At 43.6% G+C, this 23,347-nt stretch overlaps 1 protein-coding gene across 4 annotated transcripts in view; it reads right to left on the reverse strand.

Annotated features, from left to right (window-relative positions):
• The window catches only part of PCDH11X (protocadherin 11 X-linked), a 1,026,455-nt gene that overhangs the window by 828,267 nt on the left and 174,841 nt on the right, over positions 1–23,347 (reverse strand). For all 4 annotated transcript variants that reach the window (XM_075836602.1, XM_075836603.1, XM_075836605.1 and 1 more), the window contains exon 3: positions 16,390–18,876. In XM_075836602.1, coding sequence (XP_075692717.1) covers positions 16,390–18,876 — 2,487 coding nt within the window. The remainder of the gene's footprint in view (positions 1–16,389; positions 18,877–23,347) is intronic.

The raw sequence follows: 23,347 nt of genomic DNA on the forward strand, positions 1-23,347 counted from the left end.
CTGTACATACTCCCAGTTTATTGTACATTTTCCCAGACAGCCAAACTCCAATGTTCCAGTTCTGTATATGCGCGTGATGCCGGACTATCAGATTTTCTGAATTATTGGACACTCCTAACAGAGGGATTCTGCTGCAGCAATTCAGAAAATTCAGGATTCTAATCACCAAGTACTCAATGCTATAATCCGGCTGTGGGGTCCTGGAGAATTGCGTGCTGGACGTTCAGAATTTAGCGGTCACAGATTTACTGCATTTAGAAAGTAAAAATCTCATTGCATGGAGGATGACAAAGGCTGCGGACCTTGTCTAGGTATAAATGTCACACCGAAGGCGAAAATACGAGAAATATAGACAGAATGACAGGAGGAGAGGAGACAAGTATGTGAAGAAATGCACAAGGCTGAACGTCTGCCCTGCACTTGGTAGTCAAATTGGATGAAATATAAAGAGCAAGAATAAACCAAAAAACCCTATACACCTCAGGGTATGTTCACACAACCTATTTTCGGCAGTTATTGGGGCCGTAAACGCCCGAAAAACGGCCGAAAAATCGGAAGCAGAACGCCTGGAACACCTGCCCATTAAAATCAATGGGAAAAACGGCATTCTGTTCCGATGGGTCGTTTTGAAAAACGGCCGCATAAAAAAACTGTCCTGTAAAAAAAACGGCAGCGTAAAAAAAACGGCCGCGAAAAAGAAGTGCAGGACACTTCTTGGGTCGTTTTTGGAGCTGTTTTTCATAGACTATTGAAAAAAGCTCCAAAAATGGCCGTAAAAAACGCCACGAAAAACGCCGCAAAAATCGCGAGTGGCTTAAAAAACTTCTGAAAATCAGGAGCTGTTTTACCTTGAAAACAGCTCCGTATTTTCAGACGTTTTTAGGCCCTGTTCACACCAAGTATTTTGACGAGTTTTTGGGCACGGAAAACGCTCCGCAAAACTCGTCAAAAACCGGCCGACAATACCTCCCATTGATTTCAATGGGAGGCGGAGGCGGTTAAACCGCCTCGCGGGAGAAAGAAGGGACATGCCCTATGTTCGCGCAGTTACGCCTCTGACATCCCATTGACATCAATGGGAGGCAGAGAAAGCGTATTTCGCAGAGTTTTTTGCCTGTAGCACTCAATGGGCGCGAGCGAAAAACGCTGCGAAAATCTCGACAAATGGCGTGCAGGAAGGTCAAAATCTGCCTCAAAATCCCAAACGGAATTTTGAGGCAGAATTTTCCTCCTGCAAAAAACTCTGTGTGAACCCGGCCTTAGTCTAGTGTGTGAACATACCCTCACGGTTCAAATCTGCATGTGATTGTGCTGTAACAATTTTATATACTCCAGTCACATCCAGAGCTGCACTCACAGCTATGGTGGTTCTCTGCCAAAAAAGGTTCAGTGCATTGTGGGAGATCGGATAACGATAAGGGTATGTTCACACACAAACTCAAAAACGTATAAAAATACGGAGCTGTTTTCAAGGGAAAACAGCTTCTGATTCTCAGAAGTTTTTTGAGACATGTGATTTTCGGGGCTCCAAAAAGGTCCTAAGAAGTGACACGCACTTCTTTTTCAAGGCCGTTTTTTTACACGGCCGTTTTTCAAAACGGCCGCGTAAAAAAATACCCCGTTGGAACAGAATGACGTTTTTCCCATTGAAATCAATGGGCAGATGTTTGGAGGCGTTCTGCTTCCGATTTTTCGACCGTTTTTCGAGCGTTTACGGCCCGAATAACTTCCGAAAATAGGCCATGTGAACATACCCTTAGAGATGGGAGGAGAGTTCTCAAGGCAGTTTGGGTATGTTCACACGCAGTGGTTTCAGACGCGATTCTGGGGCGTTTGGGAATTACGATGTTCTGTTCCCACGAGCCTTTATTTTACGCGTCACTGTCAAAATACGGCACGTAAAATGACGGCTCGTCAAAAGAAGTGCATGTCACTTCTTGGGATGTTTTTGCAGGCGTTTTTCATTGACTCCATTGAAAAACAGCTCCAAAAACGTCCGTAAAAAACGCTGCGAAAAACGAGAGTTGTTAAAAAAAAGTCTGAAAATCAGGAGTTGTTTTTGCCTGAAAATCAAAGGCTGCAGGTAGAAGGTCTTTATGTCGCTTTATATCTGGATAAGAGGAATCGCCTCAAACGAAAAAAAAACAAGAAATTCTATAATTTGACATTAACATGATAAATGCTGGATTATTGGAATTTCGGAATTACTGGACAAAAACGATACAAGTCACTTGTAAGGGTCGAGAACCATCGAGAAGATGAGGCTCCTGCTCCAAGTCTTTGTAAATTAGACATTTCTTTTGCTGGATCAGGCTTTTCGGAGTTATCAGACTTTGTGGATTATAGGACGCCGGATTAAAGGGATTTTGCAATATATGAATATTATCCTTCACGCCTATACTTATCACTTATCACTTCCCTATTTTCCAGGAGGCCTGCAGTTCTGATATACACTCATTATATACACTCATCTCCCGTTTCTGGGCTCGGGCACTAGATCGGAGGTTGCGGTTGATATCAGCGTTGATGAATTTTGCCAGAAAAATCGATGAGATAATAAGATTTATTATAAAAATACAGACAAATAAAACCTAGCGGAGCCGCGCCTGTCAATTATAAGCTATAATGTCCTGGGATACAAGATTCACATCCATTGTCTACATGATAATCACCACTTCAAGGAGCAAAACTCATCACCCACAGAAACTCTACAGGTCTCCCGACAGGACTGGGACCAGCTCGTTCTTGGGACTGGTGGGACTGGTGGGGATCCCACTGATCGGAGACAACACCTCTGCTTGATGTTTTAGAAAACTTATTTATAGGAGATCTGTAATAAAGTAACACTCCGGGTAAAACTGATACATTGTCTTCTACTGAGACATGCAGGACCAGAGGGGGCGGAGCATGACACACGGATTCTCTATTTAATGTTATTTATATCCCTGTGCCATGCCCCGCCCCCTCAGCCCCGGACTAGGCGTAACACAGTGTATCAGTTTTATTTAGACTGCACCTTTAAATTTCATTTACTTTTTGCAACAATTTCAACTGAAACTAGCAGACTCTGTTCACATCAGCGTTGTATCTCAGATCCGTCACACGACTTACCATGGGGTCTGTCAGTCATTTTGTCGGGAAGATTAACGCTGCGTGCGGTTCTACTCCTATTACCCACTCTGATGGAATTTGCCCTGGAGGCTCCAAACGTCGCAGGTGATTATTTTCAGGGCATGTGGTGGGGTTGGGTTTTATAAGGCTCGGATCACGCTGGTGTCATGGTTTCTATTTTATCAGGGTCTATGACTTATAGGACAGATCTGTTATGATCCGTCAGGATCAGTCATGATCCGTTTGATGGATCGGTCATGATCAGTTGGAATCTTTTTTTTACCCTCATTGATTTATAATGGGGCGTCAGGCAGCCGTTGTCTTTATTTTTACAGATAGAATAAGGTTCTATGCACATTTGCGTCGGGGGCTCCGTCACACGTTCTGTCAGATTTGACAGGAAAAATATCTGCAACTCTTTTTTCCCCATTAAAATGATGGCCCCCAAAATTGAACATGATGGACCCCATTATAAGTCAATGGGGACTGTCGGCAATATCCAGGATGTAGCAGTGAATAGAGCATTAGTGGGATACCACTGCTGCCTGACGGGCCCCGCTGACTTATAATGGGGTCCGTCGTCTTCTGCCGTGGCATCTCCTGCTTCCTTATACCTCCCTACATACAGCATGCGATGGAGCAGCCATCATTTCTATTTCTGTCAGATATGTTGCTGAATGAAATTAGAGTCATACGGAGGTGGAGGAGCGTCTCTGTGTTCTTCTATGGCAGCTCCATACACAATGCACTCATAATATGACCCTCAGGCCGGATTCACACGAGCGTGTGCGTTTTGCGCACGCAAAAAATGCAGCGTTTTGCGTGTGCAAAAGGCAATTAACAGCTCTGTGTGTCAGCCCCGTATGATGCGCGGTTGCGTGATTTTCGTGCAGCCGCCATCATTATGACACTCCGTTTGGATGTTTGTAAACAGAAAAGCATGTGGTGCTTTTCTGTTTTCATTCATAGTTTGACAGCTGTTGCGCGAATCACGCACGTCCCACGGAAGTGCTTCCGTGTGGTGCGCGTGATTTTCACGCACCCATTGACTTCAATGGGTGCGTGATGCGCGAAATACGCACAAAGAACGGACATGTCGTGAGCTTTTCGCAGCAGACTCACGCTGCGGAAAAATCACGCAACTGCCTGCACGGCCCCATAGACTAATATAGGTCCGTGCAACGCGCGTGAAAATCACGCGCGGTGAACGGACGTATATCCCGTTCATCTGAATAAGCCCTTATAGAGAGAGACAGAGAGCAAGAGGAGTACTCCGAGAGAGTCAGTAATACAAAATATAGAGTGAGAACAGTAAAGATAACAGGGAGAGATTGAGAGTGCAAGAAGGAAAGTGAGAGCGTGCCAGAAGAAAAGACAAAGGGAATGCAAAAGGGAAAAAAGAGATCAAGAAAGAAAAAACAAAGAGTTAGAGAACATGAGCAAGACAGAGAAAAAGAGAGAGAAACAAAGAAAGAATTAAAAAGAAAAAAAAGTAACAGAAGAAAAAAAAAAAGAAAGAAAAAGGAAACGAAAATAAGAAAGAGAAAAAAGAAAGAAAGAAAAAGAAAGAAAGAGAGAGAGAGAGAGAGAGAAAAATATGACAGGAGAAAGAAATAATTATAGTTGTGAGTTAAAGGGGTTTTTAGTCAAAATTGATGGTCAATCCTCAGGATAAGCCATCAATATCTGATCGGTTGGGGTCCGACTCCCGGGACCCCCGCCGATCAGCTGATTTGAATGGGCCGAAACTCTCATATGAGAGCCGCTTCCCCTTCATTCCTTACGTGCTGTGAATCGCGGGCAGACTTGTAGCCGCGGTTCACGGTATTACAGCCTTCACTTCAATCTGAGCACGTTGCAATACTGTGACTCGCCACTACAAGTCAACAACCTAAGGGTAGATTCACACGAGCGTTGCGTTTTTGCGCGCGCAAACAACGCAGCGTTTTGCGAGCGCAAAAACCATTTGACAGCTGCGTGTGTCATGCGTGTCTGATGCGCGGCTGCGTGATTTTCGCGCAGCCGGCATCATAGAGATGAGGCTTGTCGACGCCCGTCACTGTCCAAGGTGCTGAAAGAGCTAACTCTTTCAGCACCCTCGACAGTGAATGCCGAACACAACAGCGAAAAACCTGTTAAAAAAAAAGATAAAGTTCCTACTTACCGAGAACTTCCCGGCCGTTGCCTTGGTGACGCGTCCTTGGTGACGCGTCCTTGGTGACGCGCCTCTCTTGACATCGGGCACAACCTCCCTGGAAGACGCGGCAGTCCAAGTGACCGCTGCAGCCTGTGATTGGCTGCAGCCTGTGCTTGGCCTGTGATTGGCTGGAGCTGTCACTTGAACTGAAGTGTCATCCCGGGAGGTCGGACTGCAGGAAGGAGACAGGAGTAATCGGTAAGTTAGAACTTCGGTTTTTTTTACAGGTTCATGTATTTTGGGATCGCAAGTCACTGTCCATGGTGCTGAAACAGTTTAACTCTTTCAGCACCATGCAGAGTGAATGTCTCCCGACGTCGCGGACCGGAAATTTTTTTGCCAGGTTCGGCCAAAACGAGTTTGGCCGAACCCGGTGAAGTTTGCCTCGGTTGTCGGGGTTCGCTCCTCGCAAAGACACTCCGTTTGGATGCTTGGAAACAGAAAAGCACGTGGTGCTTTTCTGTTTTCATTCATCCTTTTCACTGCTGTTGCGCGAATCACGCTCGTCCCACGGAAGTGCTTCCGTGTGGTGCGCGTGATTTTCACGCACCGATTGACTTCAATGGGTGCGTGATGCGCGAAATACGCAGAGTTATTGAACCTGTCGCGCTTTTTGCGCAGCAGACAAACGCTGCGCAAAAAGCACGGACTGTCTGTACTGCCCCATAGACTTGTATTGGTCCATGCGTGCCGCGTGAAAACCACGCGGCCCGCACGGACCGAATACACGCTCGTGTGAATCCCCCCTAAAAGCTCCAGAAATTACAAGAAAGTTACTTTGTTTATAAAAACTGGGTGTTCCCCTTTAAGAACAGAAAGCAGCCTCCAAGTCAGCTGTCAAGAGTAGAGGAAGGAGTAAGGCGGAGTTCAGACCTGGCAGAATTTTTCTGCTGGAAATGTTGCTGCAGATACTTTGCGAATTTGCAGCAACATTTGCATATTTGACAGGTAATTCAGACGTTGCAGATATCACAGCGGACTTGACACAGATTTCAGTTTTTGCATTGCAAAGGCTGAAATCGGCAGTGAAATTCCGCTTCTTCTCCGAAACATAATGTGCATGCTGGGAGGGGAAATTCCGCACCGCAGCCTGATTTCCGTACAGTTATTTTCTGCAAAGTCTGAACGAAGTTTCCTACAAATGTATAGAAACAAATGTAAAAAACGGACTGTCCGCAGCGAAATTCAACAGCAATTCCGCCACGTCTGAATGTGATACGCTGCATAACAGCACGCAGAGTATTCGCCCTGTGGGCCGCAGGGAATACCGGGCGAAAAACCGCACCAAACTAAGGTGCATTTTTCCGCCTGGGATGTTCGCTGCAGAAAACTGCAGCACTTACGCCATGTGTGAACTGACCCAAAGTGTGTCACTTCCTGGCAGCTGAACATTTCATGAAGTAATTGGCCAGAAGTCAGGCCGGTGCTAGTCAGAGGCCGCCCAGGACAAATGCCACATTAAGTGCCGCGCAAAACCTTCATTCGGCCTGTAATTTATGGCGAGGGGCCGCCGCGTTCCTGTTCTTTAAAGTTGGCCGTACAATATAAAATATACGAGCTCCTTGGCACTGACACAATGTCTCATATGGTTCAATTAAATCAGCAGAATATAAACAGATGACCGGGGCCCGGCGTCGTATATTATCATCATTTTATAACTGCACGCAAAAAAAAATAAAAAAATGAATCTCAAATATATCAACGGATGCCGCTTAACGCAGTGGAACTAATTTACAGCCGTGTATATCGGAAACTCTGCGCTTGATTAATATACTGTCCGACATTCCAGCCAGTAACACACAGACTACGGATTTGCAGTTATGCGATAGGTTCACCGTTCCGCCGGTAATGAAGCTGTAATCATGTAGGCCTCGAATAACAATTAAATAACCAAATTAACTAGTTGTACACAAAGCTCCGCCCACTACGCACCCACATTGGCTGGTCATGCATCAATAGGAGGGCTGTACATCATTTAGATACATTTGTTGCAAAGGTCACTGATCTTTGTTGCAATGTTGCCAAATATGGCGGAACTCCCGGCTATGAAAAGAGTCGCCATCACTCTGGGGGAGACAGCCCGTCCACTTATTACACGACCGGCCATTCCTCATGTTCCCTGCAGTTGCCGCAACAGGGGAAATGTGTTGTTTGTGCAAACAGTCCACCATTAGGGTGCGCTCACACGTGGCGTACTTGCTTTGTATTTTCACAGTGTAAGCAGACGCTATGGAAAACTTTACAATGTATGCTTATGGCAAAAATATTCTGCCACACAATTCCTGGAGAGATCTGAGTTGTGGAATATTTAGCCAATCGGCATTGGTTGTAGTTGTCGGCTGCAGATTTCTACGCTGCGAAAATACAAGACAAATACGCCACGTGTAAGTGCACCCGGCACCTATTTGCTTCGAGCTGCCCCAATCCCTATAAATAGACACCAGTTATTTTGTAATATATACCTGGTTTCTATTTGGAACCGTTTCCAGTTCTCTGAATGCAACCTGCAGTGTAAATAATGGAGGTTTTCATTCTGGTTGTCATGGCTATATCCAGGGACATTTACACTGATTTTATTTCTTTTCACTGATATTTTATGGGGGAAAAATAACACATATTAATGTTTATTACACTTCACAGCTATAATATAGGGTAGCTGTACAATACTGTATCCAGTTTAGATGAGAAAATGTATTCACATGTATATATGGCAACCAGAAGTTAACCCTCCATGCTTTACACTGCTGGCTGGATTCAGATGGTTAAATTATGATAGATAGACAGACAGACAGACAGATATGAGAGAGATAGATAGATAGATAGATAGATAGATAGATAGATAGATAGATAGATAGATAGATAGATAGATAGATAGATAGATAGATAGATAGATAGATAGATAGATAGATTTACAATCCATTAAAAATATGGGGGGTAATAAAAACTCATGGATCGGGTGTTGCAGATATAGAGAGTCACAAACTGGAGGAGATTTATTGAGACTGCTGTTTCATACGCCCGTCTAAATATGTAGCTTGCTGGAGTAAGATGAACCAAATTTATTTGGAGAAATTGGGCACAGATCGACCTTGGGAATTCTCCAGCAATTCTTCATAACATTTTTGGAAAAACATTTATTTATCTCCAAAAATTGATGCCTCCTGTATGTGTCTGATATCGAAATATTGTAAAAGGGGTTTTCTTTGCCTTATTATATTATAATAAAGAATGACCAGAACCCACTTCAATAAAGCCAAGAGCCACGTCCAGCACAGCTCTCTGCCCTGGAGGATTGTAGGCGCTCATAAAAAACAATTGGTGACTTTTACTTTCAGTGGGCACCCCGCCCCGCATGCTTTGAGGAGTACAATCACTTTTCAGCTTGACGCTGGGGAGTTTACAGAAGAGAAGAGTTTCTTTATTATAACGTTTGAACTCTATTATCAAAATGTTATGAAACTTAAAGGGTTTCTACACCATTGTAACCAGTTGTTTTTAAATTTGCTTTAATGTATCCAAGATAAAAAAAATTAAGCAACTTGATTACAAATTCCCTATTATATGGTGTTTACAGCTCCTATGCAGAACTGTGTGTCTCCATGGTTACAAACTGCCGGATTTCTGTAGTCTGATCCTTTAATCATGTAATCCTTCCCTGCTTGTTGCTAAACTTCTCCTGAGCACTGTAGAGGCCTCTGTGATCAAAGCATGCTAGAGTTATTCACAAATAGCAGGTTATATCCCTTAAAAGACTTCGTAGCTGAATGTTCTCACAGACATTATAGCTGGCACAGCCATGTCAGAGAGGGGAGACACAAGCACACAAGCTAGAGCAATAAGAAAATGGTGAATTAAAGAAAGAGCAGATTCACATAGAACACCCACTGTGCTCAGAACCCGCAGCTCCACAAGCAGGCATATCACAGAAAGCAGGTTTTGAAAATAAAAGAAGCAAAAGCAGAAATCAGTCAACAACATAGGGCAACCTGTATCTCTCAAGGTATACAGAAACATAGGTAAATATATATTTTTCCCCATAATCACGGTGCACATAGACAAAGAGCAGCTTCACAGGGAATGCCCACTGTGCTCAGAACCTGCAGCTCCACCAGCAGATATATATATATATATATATATATATATATATATATATATATATATATATATATATATATATATATAAAAAAGCAGGCTTTGAAAAAAAAAAATAAGCAAAGCAGAAAATAGCAAACAACATAGAGCAACTTGTACCTCTCCAGGTACATAAAGACATAGCTAAAATAAAAATAAAAATCCATGTCAAAGGTGTACATACCCTCTGAATAATCCAGTCTAACAACAGTTTACACAATCCTCTTAGGGATTATATTTCAGTGCTATTTTCTGTAAATTTGCGATAATTTTCAGAAGCCATTCGCCACATCGTGTCATCAATAAACCCTCTTAGATACTCCATATAGTGCAGAGAAAAATGAAAATGTTTTTGCCCCCAATGTTCAATTACTTTGTAATATAAAAATGATAGATGGGAGAGGTTTCATTGTTGCTGGTGGCCGCCCCTCGAGCCTATGTGATTCTATGAGCTACAAAAATCTGAGCTATTGGTTCCCTGTAAATATCAGCAACCACCTGCCTGTTATATCGCAGCCCAAGACCAAAATCAATGCAGTGCACAGCACCAAGCCTAATGCAGCCTCCCCCGGGCTCACACGTGACCCAGTGTGCGGAGTCCACGAAATATACAGCCAGATGTTCAGATGGGAATCAGAACCATCAGCGACACAATATGAATGTGATCGTCATGTAGACGTGAACGCCCCCACAAAGACTCCGGTGCAGGAACGTCATGTTTACTCATATAATGACAAGTACCCCCCCTCCCCCCCACATACCGCGCCGCTTACGGTTATGACAGCAGTTTTCTTATTTAGAATTCAGAAATGAGGGAACTATAATTAACGTCTAGAGGAGAGCGTCGTGTACAATAAACACAGTCATGTAGATGCCACCGGCTAGAAGTGTTTCCATAGCAAGAAGCCACGACAGAATGGAAAATAATATAGATTTAGAGATATGAATGAAGTTTATTTACAGAAAAATAATACACTGACACTTGGGGTGCAGGATAATGACACGCTGACACTTGGGGTACAGGATAATGACATGCTGACACTTGGGGTGCAGGATAATGACACGCTGACACTTGGGGTGCAGGATAATGACACGCTGACACTTGGGGTGCAGGATAATGACACGCTGACACTTGGGGTACAGGATAATGACACGCTGACACTTGGGGTACAGGATAATGACACGCTGACACTTGGGGTGCAGGATAATGACACGCTGACACTTGGGGTACAGGATAATGACAAATCGGCACTTGGGGTACAGGATAATGATACGCTGACACTTGGGGTACAGGATAATAACACACTGACACTTGGGGTGCAGGATAATGACACGCTGACACTTGGGGTGCAGGATAATGACACGCTGACACTTGGGGTGCAGGATAATGACACGCTGACACTTGGGGTACAGGATAATGACAAACTGGCACTTGGGGTACAGGATAATGATACGCTGACACTTGGGGTACAGGATAATGACAAACTGGCACTTGGGGTACAGGATAATGATACGCTGACACTTGGGGTACAGGATAATGACACGCTGACACTTGGGGTACAGGATAATGACACGCGGAAACTTGGGGTACAGGATAATGGTACACTGACACTTGGGGTACAGGATAATGGTACACTGACACTTGGGGTACAGGATAATGGTACACTGACACTTGGGGTACAGGATAATGGTACACTGACACTTGGGGTACAGGATAATGATACACCGACACTTGGGGTACAGGATAATGATACACTGACACTTGGGGTACAGGATAATGATACACTGACACTTGGGGTACAGGATAATGATACACTGACACTTGGGTTAAAGGATAATGACACTTGGGGTGCAGGATAAGGATACACTGACACTTGGGGTACAGGATAAGGATACACTGACACTTGGGGTACAGGATAATGATACACTGACACTTGGGGTGCAGGATAAGGATACACTGACACTTGGGGTGCAGGATAAGGATACACTGACACTTGGGGTGCAGGATAAGGATACACTGACACTTGGGGTGCAGGATAAGGATAAACTGACACTTGGGGTGCAGGATAAGGATACACTGACACTTGGGGTGCAGGATAAGGATACACTGACACTTGGGGTGCAGGATAGGGATACACTGACACTTGGGGTGCAGGATAGGGATACACTGACACTTGGGGTGCAGGATAGGGATACACTGACACTTGGGGTGCAGGATAGGGATACACTGACACTTGGGGTACAGGATAGGGATACACTGACACTTGGGGTGCAGGGTAAGGATACACTGACACTTGGGGTGCAGGATAAGGTACACTGACACATGGGGTGCAGGATAAGGATACACTGACACTTGGGGAACAGGATAGGGATACACTGACATTTGGGGTGCAGGATAAGGATACACTGACACTTGGGGTGCAGGATAAGGATAAACTGACACTTGGGGTGCAGGATAAGGATAAACTGACACTTGGGGTGCAGGATAAGGATACACTGACACTTGGGGTGCAGGATAAGGATACACTGACACTTGGGGTGCAGGATAAGGATACACTGACACTTGGGATGCAGGATAAGGATACACTGACACTTGGGGTGCAGGATAAGGATACACTGACACTTGGGGTGCAGGATAAGGATACACTGACACTTGGGGAACAGGATAGGGATACACTGACATTTGGGGTGCAGGATAAGGATACACTGACACTTGGGGTGCAGGATAAGGATAAACTGACACTTGGGGTGCAGGATAAGGATACACTGACACTTGGGATGCAGGATAAGGATACACTGACACTTGGGGTGCAGGATAAGGATACACTGACACTTGGGGAACAGGATAGGGATACACTGACATTTGGGGTGCAGGATAAGGATACACTGACACTTGGGGTGCAGGATAAGGATAAACTGACACTTGGGGTGCAGGATAAGGATAAACTGACACTTGGGGTGCAGGATAAGGATACACTGACACTTGGGGTGCAGGATAAGGATACACTGACACTTGGGGTGCAGGATAAGGATACACTGACACTTGGGATGCAGGATAAGGATACACTGACACTTGGGGTGCAGGATAAGGATACACTGACACTTGGGGTGCAGGATAAGGATACACTGACACTTGGGGTGCAGGATAAGGATACACTGACACTTGGGGAACAGGATAGGGATACACTGACATTTGGGGTGCAGGATAAGGATACACTGACACTTGGGGTGCAGGATAAGGATAAACTGACACTTGGGGTGCAGGATAAGGATACACTGACACTTGGGATGCAGGATAAGGATACACTGACACTTGGGGTGCAGGATAAGGATACACTGACACTTGGGGTGCAGGATAAGGATACACTGACACTTGGGGTGCAGGATAAGGATACACTGACACTTGGGGTGCAGGATAAGGATACACTGACACCTGGGGTGCAGGATAGGGATACACTGACACTTGGGGTACAGGATAGGGATACACTGACACTTGGGGTGCAGGATAAGGATACACTGACACTTGGGGTGCAGGATAAGGTACACTGACACATGGGGTGCAGGATAAGGATACACTGACACTTGGGGAACAGGATAGGGATACACTGACACTTGGGTGCAGGATAGGGATACACTGACATTTGGGGTACAGGATAGGGATACACTGACACTTGGGGTACAGGATAGGGATACACTGACACTTGGGGTACAGGATAAGGTACACTGACACTTGGGGTGCAGGATAAGGTACACTGACACTTGGGGTGCAGGATAATGATACACTGACACTTGGGGTACAGGATAAGGATACATTTACACTAAGAAAAGAAGAGTAGAGAGTCCACACTATAAATGACGTTCTCAGAATATTTGTACAACTTCTCCACCTTCCTCACAGAATCGCCTGGTCAATGTCCATCGTGTATTTATACCTGCGCAGGTTTCTCTGGTAACGGTAACTATACTGTAATCTAGTGAAATATGACGCGGACCCCCATAATTCTCAGCCGTCTCAGAAGATCAATATCTTCCATGCAGAGCTCTATATTGGAAGGTTTCTGTGTGTCTTAAGATTTCACTTAATAGCAGCCTTGACATGAGCCTATAAAATCAAGCACTTGCCAATGAAACATGGTCTAATCCCGGGCAGATTGTCAATCACTGTGAAACGTTGGATACAGTACAACTGATACAGATGAAGAGTCAGTGAATTGAACGACCCTCAATGTTTTTGAAGATGCACAAAATTACTAGTAAAATAGAAGCAAGAGCCAATTACAAATAAGCGTTGACTGCACAGAGTAAAGCCGGCCGTACATTAGAGGTCCGCAATGGTCGACAGTTTGGACGACAACGCCATAAGCTAAAACAACAAATCACTGTTCGATGTCTGCCTTGATCCGTGGTCTGGTCTGGGCTTCTATTGATGGGATGCAGATCTGTCGTTTGCATTCAACGACTTTTTAAGGACTGCACCCGACACCCCATGAATAAAATCCAAAATGGCAGATCAACTCTTCCATAGATTTCGGTTGGCGTCTGAAACCTGTGTACGGTGACAAATTTGTCTATGTTGGGCGTATAAAAGAGAATCACTGAGCGAAGAGCATCCCGCAGCCTTCACGATGGAACGTATAATTAATACCTGCAGCTACTCTGCTAATACACGGACAACTCTGCTACCTCCAGCTCTGAAAGGTTATAACAAGGTTACTCGTTATGAACGGGACACATCTACATGTAATTAAACTTGATCATCTCCCCATTTATGAGCGCTGTTCATACAGACAGAACGTTTATTTCCATCACATCATTTGCAGCATTTAACACAAAACTAATAATCTTGCAAATCTCATTCACGCGTTAAGTTTCGCCTCGCAGCACGATAAGAAGACACATGGAGGGTAACGGGGATATGGAGGTCCTCCGACTTTACATATCACAATAGTCATAGAGCTGTTGGCGAGAGCGCTGCCCTGTACCCAGAGTAAGACAGTAATAACATTACAACACACGTGTCTGTTATGCAATGGAACTATTTTAGTGAAATAGATTAAAAATGAATATACGTCTAATTCCAGTGGATATTTTGGCAGCACTTGTTGTTTCTTCTACAATGGGACCCTGTTCTCATGAGAGCCATTTGAGCCCTATGGCTATAGAACTCTTTCTATAAGGTATTTCAGAATGCCAAATGACAGGACCTCTCCAGAACCCTCATGACTTTCCAGACCCCTCTTGACCCCCTACAGATTCCTCCCAACCCCTCCAGGTCCCTCCTGACTGCTCTAGATCCTTCTTGACCTCTGAAGATCCCTCCTGATTTCATGACATCTCCATAACTCTCCTGACACCTCCAGATCCCTCATGACCCCTCCTGACTTTCCAGACCCCTCTTGACCCCCTACAGATTCCACCCAAACCCCTAGGTCCCTCCTGACTGTTCTATGTCCTTCCTAACCTCTGCAGATCCCTCCTGACCTTCATGACGCCTACATACCTCTTCTGACCCCTCCAGATCCCTCATGACCCCTCCTGACTTTCCAGACCCATCTTGACCCCCTACAGATTCCGCCCAACCCCTCCAGGTCCCTCCTGACTGCTCTAGATCCTTCCTAACCTCTGCAGATCCCTCCTGACCTTCATGACGCCTCCATACCCCTCCAGACTGCTCCAGATCCTTCCTAACCCCCCTGACCTCCTAGATCCATCCGGACTCCTTCATACCCCTTCTGACAACTCCAGACTCTAAATCAATTCTATGAAGACAATAGATTTTTTTTCTTCCAAATACATACAGTATGGGAGTAACAAGCCACCATAGGGTCCTGTAGGAAACTTGGAATAGGACCCAACTCCATCATATGACCACCTTCAGCAGCAAGTGTGTCCAGTTTGTGGTTATCATGGTCGTAGACCTATGAAGTTTCTGAGGCTGTAGAGAGTGGCCCCTTTGGCCCCTCATCCACATAGTAGATGCTACACCTGCGACTGCCCTAGTAGTACATTACAACAGGGGGAAAACATAGACAACTGCGATCCCCCGTACAAGAACAGCATATGGGCCCCCCATTATCATAGGTCACCCCCATAAGTCTCTCTGACAATTCTCTGGGAAATGTGAGCCATGAAATTCATCATCTCATTAGTCATTTACATGCAATCTCATGGACGGCAGGATGTGTCATGATGGTAAGTGGGTCCTTTTACCTACTGTGCCCCCGTGAAGCTGCGCAGGTTGCAGCTATGGGATGCCCCCCCCCCTGCATGATGACATATATATCATATATATATATATATATATATATATATATATAGGGGAGCAGCATTAGGATTTCTAGTACATCCAGAATTGCTATAAAAACAAGTTGACATCAGCATTGATTGGTGTCCGTTTTCTGTCCCTATCTAGACGGAGCCTGAAAAACCCGAATGTGCAGCAAGCGCACGGCTCCGATAATGATCCTCTATAAAAAGGAAATTACAATATTCCCATCCCACCTTCTGCTCATTCCTGTTCATAGTGAAGGACCTGCAATAAGGCTCAGTCCATCCCATCACCATAAGACGCACTGGTCAGATTCTGCACGGCTTTATAGCGTTGCACCCGGCCCAGAGTCCTACACATCCAGTTACCACCTTCATATTGTTTCTTCAAGTTCCTAAACTAGAACTCGACTCTACGGCAGAGAGCTGCATTGCCATCTACAGGCCAGAGCAGCCGAAATGCTAATTATTTAGCATTCAATTTTCCACCAGCCTAAATTTAAATTCTAACCTCGATGAATCCTTACGTGTTTGTGTTTTGAGGCCTCGGCCAAGCAGTGACTATTTCATTGACTTGTAATCGGCTTCAACAAAATGCTAAAGATTCTAAGACAGAACCGAGAATCAGAAACTGTGAAATTCCACATGAATTAAGGACAAAGAGGAAAGTATTTCTAGATTACCTGTCGTGTGTGAATTTGGCCGGGTGCCTTGAAGCCTCCTTGACAACTGCACTCCGAGACACTGTAAGGATCCGAGCTGCTGGAGGAGCACTTAGACAACGAGTCACATCCCACAACAAATGTGTTGTCAAGTGGTAGTTCCTGAATGACGTGATGTTTTTTAGGAGGAACCGGTGTCTCGGGCTTTATCTGGAAGGTGGGTTGCGGAGAAGCGGACTTGTAGTGCTTGGCCAGATCTGGACTATCGGGCTTGAAAGTAGTCGGAGTGGTGCCCCAATTATATTTCCCCATAGTTTGCTCTTCTAACTCCACCGGGATGTCCAATGTGCCATTAATGTGTTCATGGGCGGGATCCTCGGTCTTAGATTCTTCTATAGTAACAAAATTGAGGAGGAGGTTTTTTGGAGAACGCTTCTTCTTCTTCCTCTTTTTCTTGATTTGCCGGTTTTCTTGGTTCGGAGAAACCCATTCTCCACTCTGTTTGTTCTTTTGAACCACTTTATGGCGGGGGGTTTGGCGACAACGTACCAGAGCAGTGACAAAAATGACCAAGATCACGGTCATGGTCCCCGCAATGATTGCAATGATGATTTTGATGTAGTCGTTGGTCTGTGGTGTTATCTCTCCATCTCCGATGTTCTGCCCAACCGGCGTTTCCATGTTTCTCCTCACAAGTTCTTGAACATAAGATCCATTAGTGATGGTTTCATTGATAAACAAATGCACCAGAGCAAGAGTATGAAAAGGCTCCGGTTTCCCAGAGTCATTTACTTTTATGACGAGTCGGTGTAAACCATGATCGCCGGCAATAATTTTTTCTTTCAAGCTAATGTTGCCACTCCTTTCATCAATGGTGAATAGACCCCTGGAGTTCCCACCTATGATACTGTAACGTAAGTCGGCATTTATCCCAGTGTCATTATCCACGGCAAAGACTTTGGTTACAACAGACCCAGGGTTGGTTGAGATGGGCACCAATTCACATGAATAATTAGTGGACGGGATGACAAATACAGGCCGGTTATCATTGACGTCCTCAACAAATATGGTCACTTTCACCGTTGATGACTTTTGAGGAGTTCCTCGATCAACGGCCTTCACTTGGAAGGTGTATGACCCTTGTTGCTCCCTGTCAAACGTTATATTTGGTTTAATGACTCCTGTATGAGGATCAATTAAAAAATTATCCTTTGCATTGACAAGTGAGAGAGTAAACTCAGAGTTCTCCCCTAGATCTTCATCCGTTACCGTGATGAGCCCAACCGTGCCATAAGTGGGCAAATTCTCTGGCACATAAAAGTTGTATTCATTATGGGTGAACGAGGGACTGTTATCATTTTGATCAAGGACTGATAAGAACACTGTGGTATTGGTTTGCAAGGAGGGCATTCCATTGTCCTTAGCAATCACTGTAAAGGTATACCTGTCCTGCTTCTCCCTGTCCAGTTTCCTTACAGCGGTAAGAATACCCGTCCGCCTATCAAGGTTAAATATAGATGGGGCATTGGGGGCCAGCATGTAACTCAGCTCAGCGTTGCGCCCGCTGTCTGCATCGGTTGCACTGATTTTGGTCAGCTCTGTGCCAGGAGGGTTGTTTTCCACAAAAGACAGACCAATTACTGGAAGAGTAAAAACTGGAGGATTGTCATTCTCATCCTTTACTTTAATAAGAAGCATAGCGGATTGGTTGAGTGGTGGCTTTCCAGAATCAGAGGCAACGATTTTGATTGCATATTCCCTGGTGCTTTCATAATCCAGAGGGGCCGCGGTCTCCAATAAAAACTGATTGTCAAACACTGGCTTTAACCTAAAGGGGACATCATGGTCTGTGAAACAAGTCACCTTGCCATTAAGATCGGCATCCTTATCAGTAACTGTGATCAGGGCTATTTTTGTATTAATTGGCGCCTTCTCGGATATTTGCACAGTTCCATTAACAGGATTTATAATATACCTTGTATCAATCGATGGGATGTTGTCATTTACGTCTGTGATGTTTATGGTGACGGTGGCTCGAGATGGAGTGGAACTTCCATCACTTGCTAAGACGGTCAATTTATGGAAGTGAGTTTCTTCACGATCCAGGGGCTCCCGAACTGTAATTAATCCGGTATTATTATCAATAGCAAAATGACGCCTGGCAAGGTTGGAGATCTGGTTTCCAAAATAAAAGTGAATCTTGGCATTTGAGCCCAGGTCAGCATCTGTTGCATGAAGTTGTGTCACGGAGGTTCCCACAGCAGCGTCTTCTGGAATATTCACTTCAATGTCTTTATCCTTAAAAACAGGACGATTATCATTGACGTCGGTCACCGTGACTTGCAAAATTGCCGTACTCGATCTCGGCGGGTTCCCACCGTCTTCCACTTTGATCTTCATGACATAAGTATCCCTCTGCTCTCTGTCCAGACTTTGCTGGACAATAAGTTGGGGCCACTTGTCTCCTTCGGGAGTTTCAATGACATCCAGTCCAAACACATTTTGGCCCTAAAATAAAAAATGAAAATCTCCAATCAATATTTTTGAAAATATTAGGCAATATACATCTCAGAGTACATTTCATTTATAAAAACAGTCAAAAAGTATCAATAAAGTAACCAATCAACGGTGACCTTTCATCAGTATAATGCACTAAGGATTCTATGGATACTTGACGACTAACCCCTAATGAGGTCAGGATCAACACGACTGACACTCCTACATCCCATGGATGACATTAGATACCCTGGCCACCTGATATTGGGAGAAACAGTAAGACAGGTTGAGATGCTGGGCACCTGGGGACCTGGCAGCAAACCCTCTATCTGCACCATGTTGATGACAGAGTAGAACGGTGGCCCTATGCCTGAAGTGGTCAATGGAGCTCCAGTGATAGAACACTCAGAAGATCTAACCCTACACAAAATGCGTTGGACTGAAAATTTCACAAGAATTTAGTGTCTGTAGCCAAGCCGAAGTCTGATTGGCTTCGATGGATAACAAAATCATGTAAATCCTTCAAATTTTGAGCAAATTTTTACAAAGTTACACAGTTAAAATCTTCATAAAAGGCGGACTAACATTATAAATACTTTCTTTTACTTGAGCTACATTCATAATTCTGCCGGTTTCCGATTACCAGAGAGCAGTGTATTGTGGGAGAGAAGTCACACAACTAGAGCAAATTGGTTATGTCACATGTCTGACAGAAGGGTGGAGCTAAATTGTCGTCTGTTTCCAAGAGCAACCAGCAGAATTTTGAAAGCCACTCTGTATATGAATGAAGAAACATACAAGAAATAAGGCTCTGTTCACATCTGCGTTGGGGTCCCGTTCTGACGTTCTGTCGGAGCTTTCCGTCAGAACGGGACCCTGAACAGACACAGATGGAAACCAGAGGTTTCCGTTTCCATCACCATTGATTTCAATGGTGACGGATCCGGCGCCTGTGGTTTTCCGTTTGTCTCTGTTGTGCACCGGACCTGTCGTTTTGCCGGAAGCAATAGCGTAGTCGACTATTCTATTGCTTCCGGCAAAACGACGGATCCGGTGCACAACAGAGACAAACAGAAACCATGGGCACCAGATCCATCACCATTGAAATCAATGGTGATGGAAACGGAAACCTCTAGTTTCCATCTGTGTCTGTTCAGGGTCACGCTCTGACGGAAAGCTCCGACGGAACGGGACCCCAACGCAGATGTGAACAGAGCCTAACTCAAAGCAAAGCATTGACAAAGTTGTTTGACGGTTTCTATAGATCGGAACTGTGACATTTTTTGGATGTGGAATCACGCTTGAAACTAATAAGCCGGTCCCCCTGTTAGAACAACCCTTGGGGTGATTTGCTCCCACTTCTCTTCCTTGCATAGCTCTCAGGAACATTCCTCCTCCAGCACGTGATTAAACAGAATTACATTATTCATTCCTTATAACGGGATACGCTAATAAATTAAATGCACTTCTGGAGATGTTAATCGGATTTTCTAACCCAGATGGGTTCGCGCTGCCAGAAAGTATGAAAATAAATTCCCAGAAAATATATTTAAAACGGATTAACTCAAGAAACGACTAACAAGCCGACTGGCGCATGCCAAGAAAAACCGTCAGTTCTAACTATTTTGTTTCTGAACTTTAGGCAAATACCGTACATTATATACATCGGTTTTTATTTCAGTGGTGGTCTCACATGAATTATTGCTTAAACAGAATATTTGCAGTAATTGACAAATTTTAAATAATAAATTAATTCGAGCCGGATCGTTCAATGGACATGATGGCCATTTACTAGCAGGTCCCTACCAAGCATGGTCCATTATAAACCCTCGGGTGCCTTGTTGAAAGCTTAACCTATGGTCTTCCCTATGGTATTATTTAGGCACTAGACAGCGGCAGTATTTGGGTGTTATTATTTGAGAATTATATGGCACTGTTATGTGTTTACTATATGGGACTGTATATTGTTACTCTATGGTCATGTTTTTCGAACACTGAATAGCACTGTTATGGGTTCAATGTATCGGACTATGATATAGGCACTGGATAGCAGTATCATGTGGGAACTAAATGGTTTTTAAGAAAGGTTTGGTGGAATTATTTATGGACTATATGGTACTATTATTACTATGGCAGGTTCACCTCAATGGGGCGAACCTCAGCGTCTGTCCCCCCCCCCCCCTATGTGCCCTTTAGCAGCTGATGGGCGGCTTTTACGATACCTACACCCTCTCGAGTCTAACATGTTCTCAAGTTCACACAGATGATCTAATGTGTCATCCGGCAGCCATAATGTCTAAGAGCCCTCATAATAAGACATTCATGGAAACTTCATATAGTGACGAGTCGTCCTGCTGCGTTTTGGTTTATTAAGCGTAGTTGAGTATTTTCAGATTTTTTTTCTACCCGATTTATCGAATTCTCTACTGTCTTCTGTCTGGACTTGTTTGAGCTTTAGATTTTGGGATTTTTACAACAATCACTTATTTCTCGTGTAGACGAGAAGCATTTTACTGTACTTCTATAGAAATTACGGATTTTTTTCAGTTTTTATTCGCAGGAAATAAAACTTTCTCTACGTGTTTTGCTCTTTGTAGGGAAATTGACATTGTGCAAATCAATTCTGGAGGATTTTCAAATTTTTTAAGAGTGATTTTCATGACTGCTGACTAACATTGACTGCACTCTATACACTCTACATCCACTACATTCCCCATCAGAGCACGGAATCCCCAATGATATTAATAACATTAGGTTTATTACCTTTGTACAATGACATCACTGTGTTTATTATTCCTATACTATGACATCACTGTTTATTATCTCTGTACTGTGACATCACTGTGTTTATTATCCTGTACTATGACATCACTGTGTTTATTATCCTGTACTATGGCATCACTGTATTTATTATCCCTCTACTATGACATCACTGTTCATTATCTCTGTACTATGACATCACTGTGTTTATTTTCCATGTACTATGACATCACTGTGTTTAATATCCTGTACTGTGACATCACTGTATTTATTATCCCTGTACTATGACATCACTGTGTTTATTATCCCTGTACTATGACATCACTGTATTTATTATCTCTGTACTGTGATATCACTGCATTTTTTTTATCTCTGTACTGGGAGATCACGGTTTATTATCTCTGTACTGTGACATCACTGTGTTTATAATTCCTGTACTGTGACATCACTGTTCTTATTATCTCTGTTTTGTGATATTGTTGTGTTTATTTTCTCTGTAGTGTGAGATCACGGTTTATGTTCGCTGTACTATGACATCACTGTCTTTATTATCCTGTACTATGACATCACTGTGTTTATTTTCCATGTACTATGACATCACTGTTTATTTTCCATGTACTATGACATCACTGTATTTATGATCTCTGTACTGTGACATCACTGTGTTTATTATCCTGTACTATGACATCACTGTGTTTATTATCCCTGTACTATGACATCACTGTATTTATGATCTCTATACTGTGACATCACTGTGTTTATTATCTCTGTACTGTGATATCACTGCATTTTTTTATCTCTGTACTGTGACATCACTGTGTTTATAATTCCTGTACTATGACATCACTGTTCTTATTATCTCTGTTTTGTGATATTGTTGTGTTTATTTTCTCTGTAGTGTGAGATCACTGTTTGTTCGCTGTACTATGACATCACTGTGTTTATTATCCTGTACTATGACATCACTGTGTTTATTTTCCATGTACTATGACATCACTGTTTATTTTCCATGTACTATGACATCACTGTGTTTATTATCCTGTATTATGACATCACTGTGTTTATTTTCCATGTACTATGACATCACTGTGTTTATTTTCCATGTACTATGACATCACTGTTTATTTTCCATGTACTATGACATCACTGTGTTTATTATCCTGTACTATGACATCACAGTATTTATTATCCCTGTACTATGACATCACTGTGTTTATTAACCTGTACTATGACATCACTGTTTATTTTCCATGTACTATGACATCACTGTGTTTATTATCCTGTAATATGACATCACGGTATTTATTATCCTGTACTATAACATCACTGTATTTATTATCCCTGTACTGTGACATCATTGTGTTTATGATCAATAGACTGTAACTTTAAGTTATGCCTCTAGATCCGGGTCTGCACCTTACACATAAAGGAACCACAGGTTTTGAGCCGTAGAACTCACAATCTAACAACATTTATTTGACAAGACCTGAATTAACCGCAGCTTATTTATAGCTCTTGTAGATTGTAGCATCTCTCAGCACAGAAATATGTTGAACTCTCTGGAGCGTGTTTGCTTCAGTTCAATAGTATCAATCAGATGGGAAAAAAAAGCGCAGTAGGGGTTTATGGCTTTTTACGAAGAGACTTTAATTTTCACCGACTTCCTGATTAGACGTCTAGAAACATCCAAACTGTCAATGAGGAAAGAGACTACAAATCTCCC

The sequence above is a fragment of the Rhinoderma darwinii genome, chromosome 8 (assembly GCF_050947455.1).
Source record: "Rhinoderma darwinii isolate aRhiDar2 chromosome 8, aRhiDar2.hap1, whole genome shotgun sequence".
Taxonomy (NCBI): domain Eukaryota; kingdom Metazoa; phylum Chordata; class Amphibia; order Anura; family Rhinodermatidae; genus Rhinoderma; species Rhinoderma darwinii.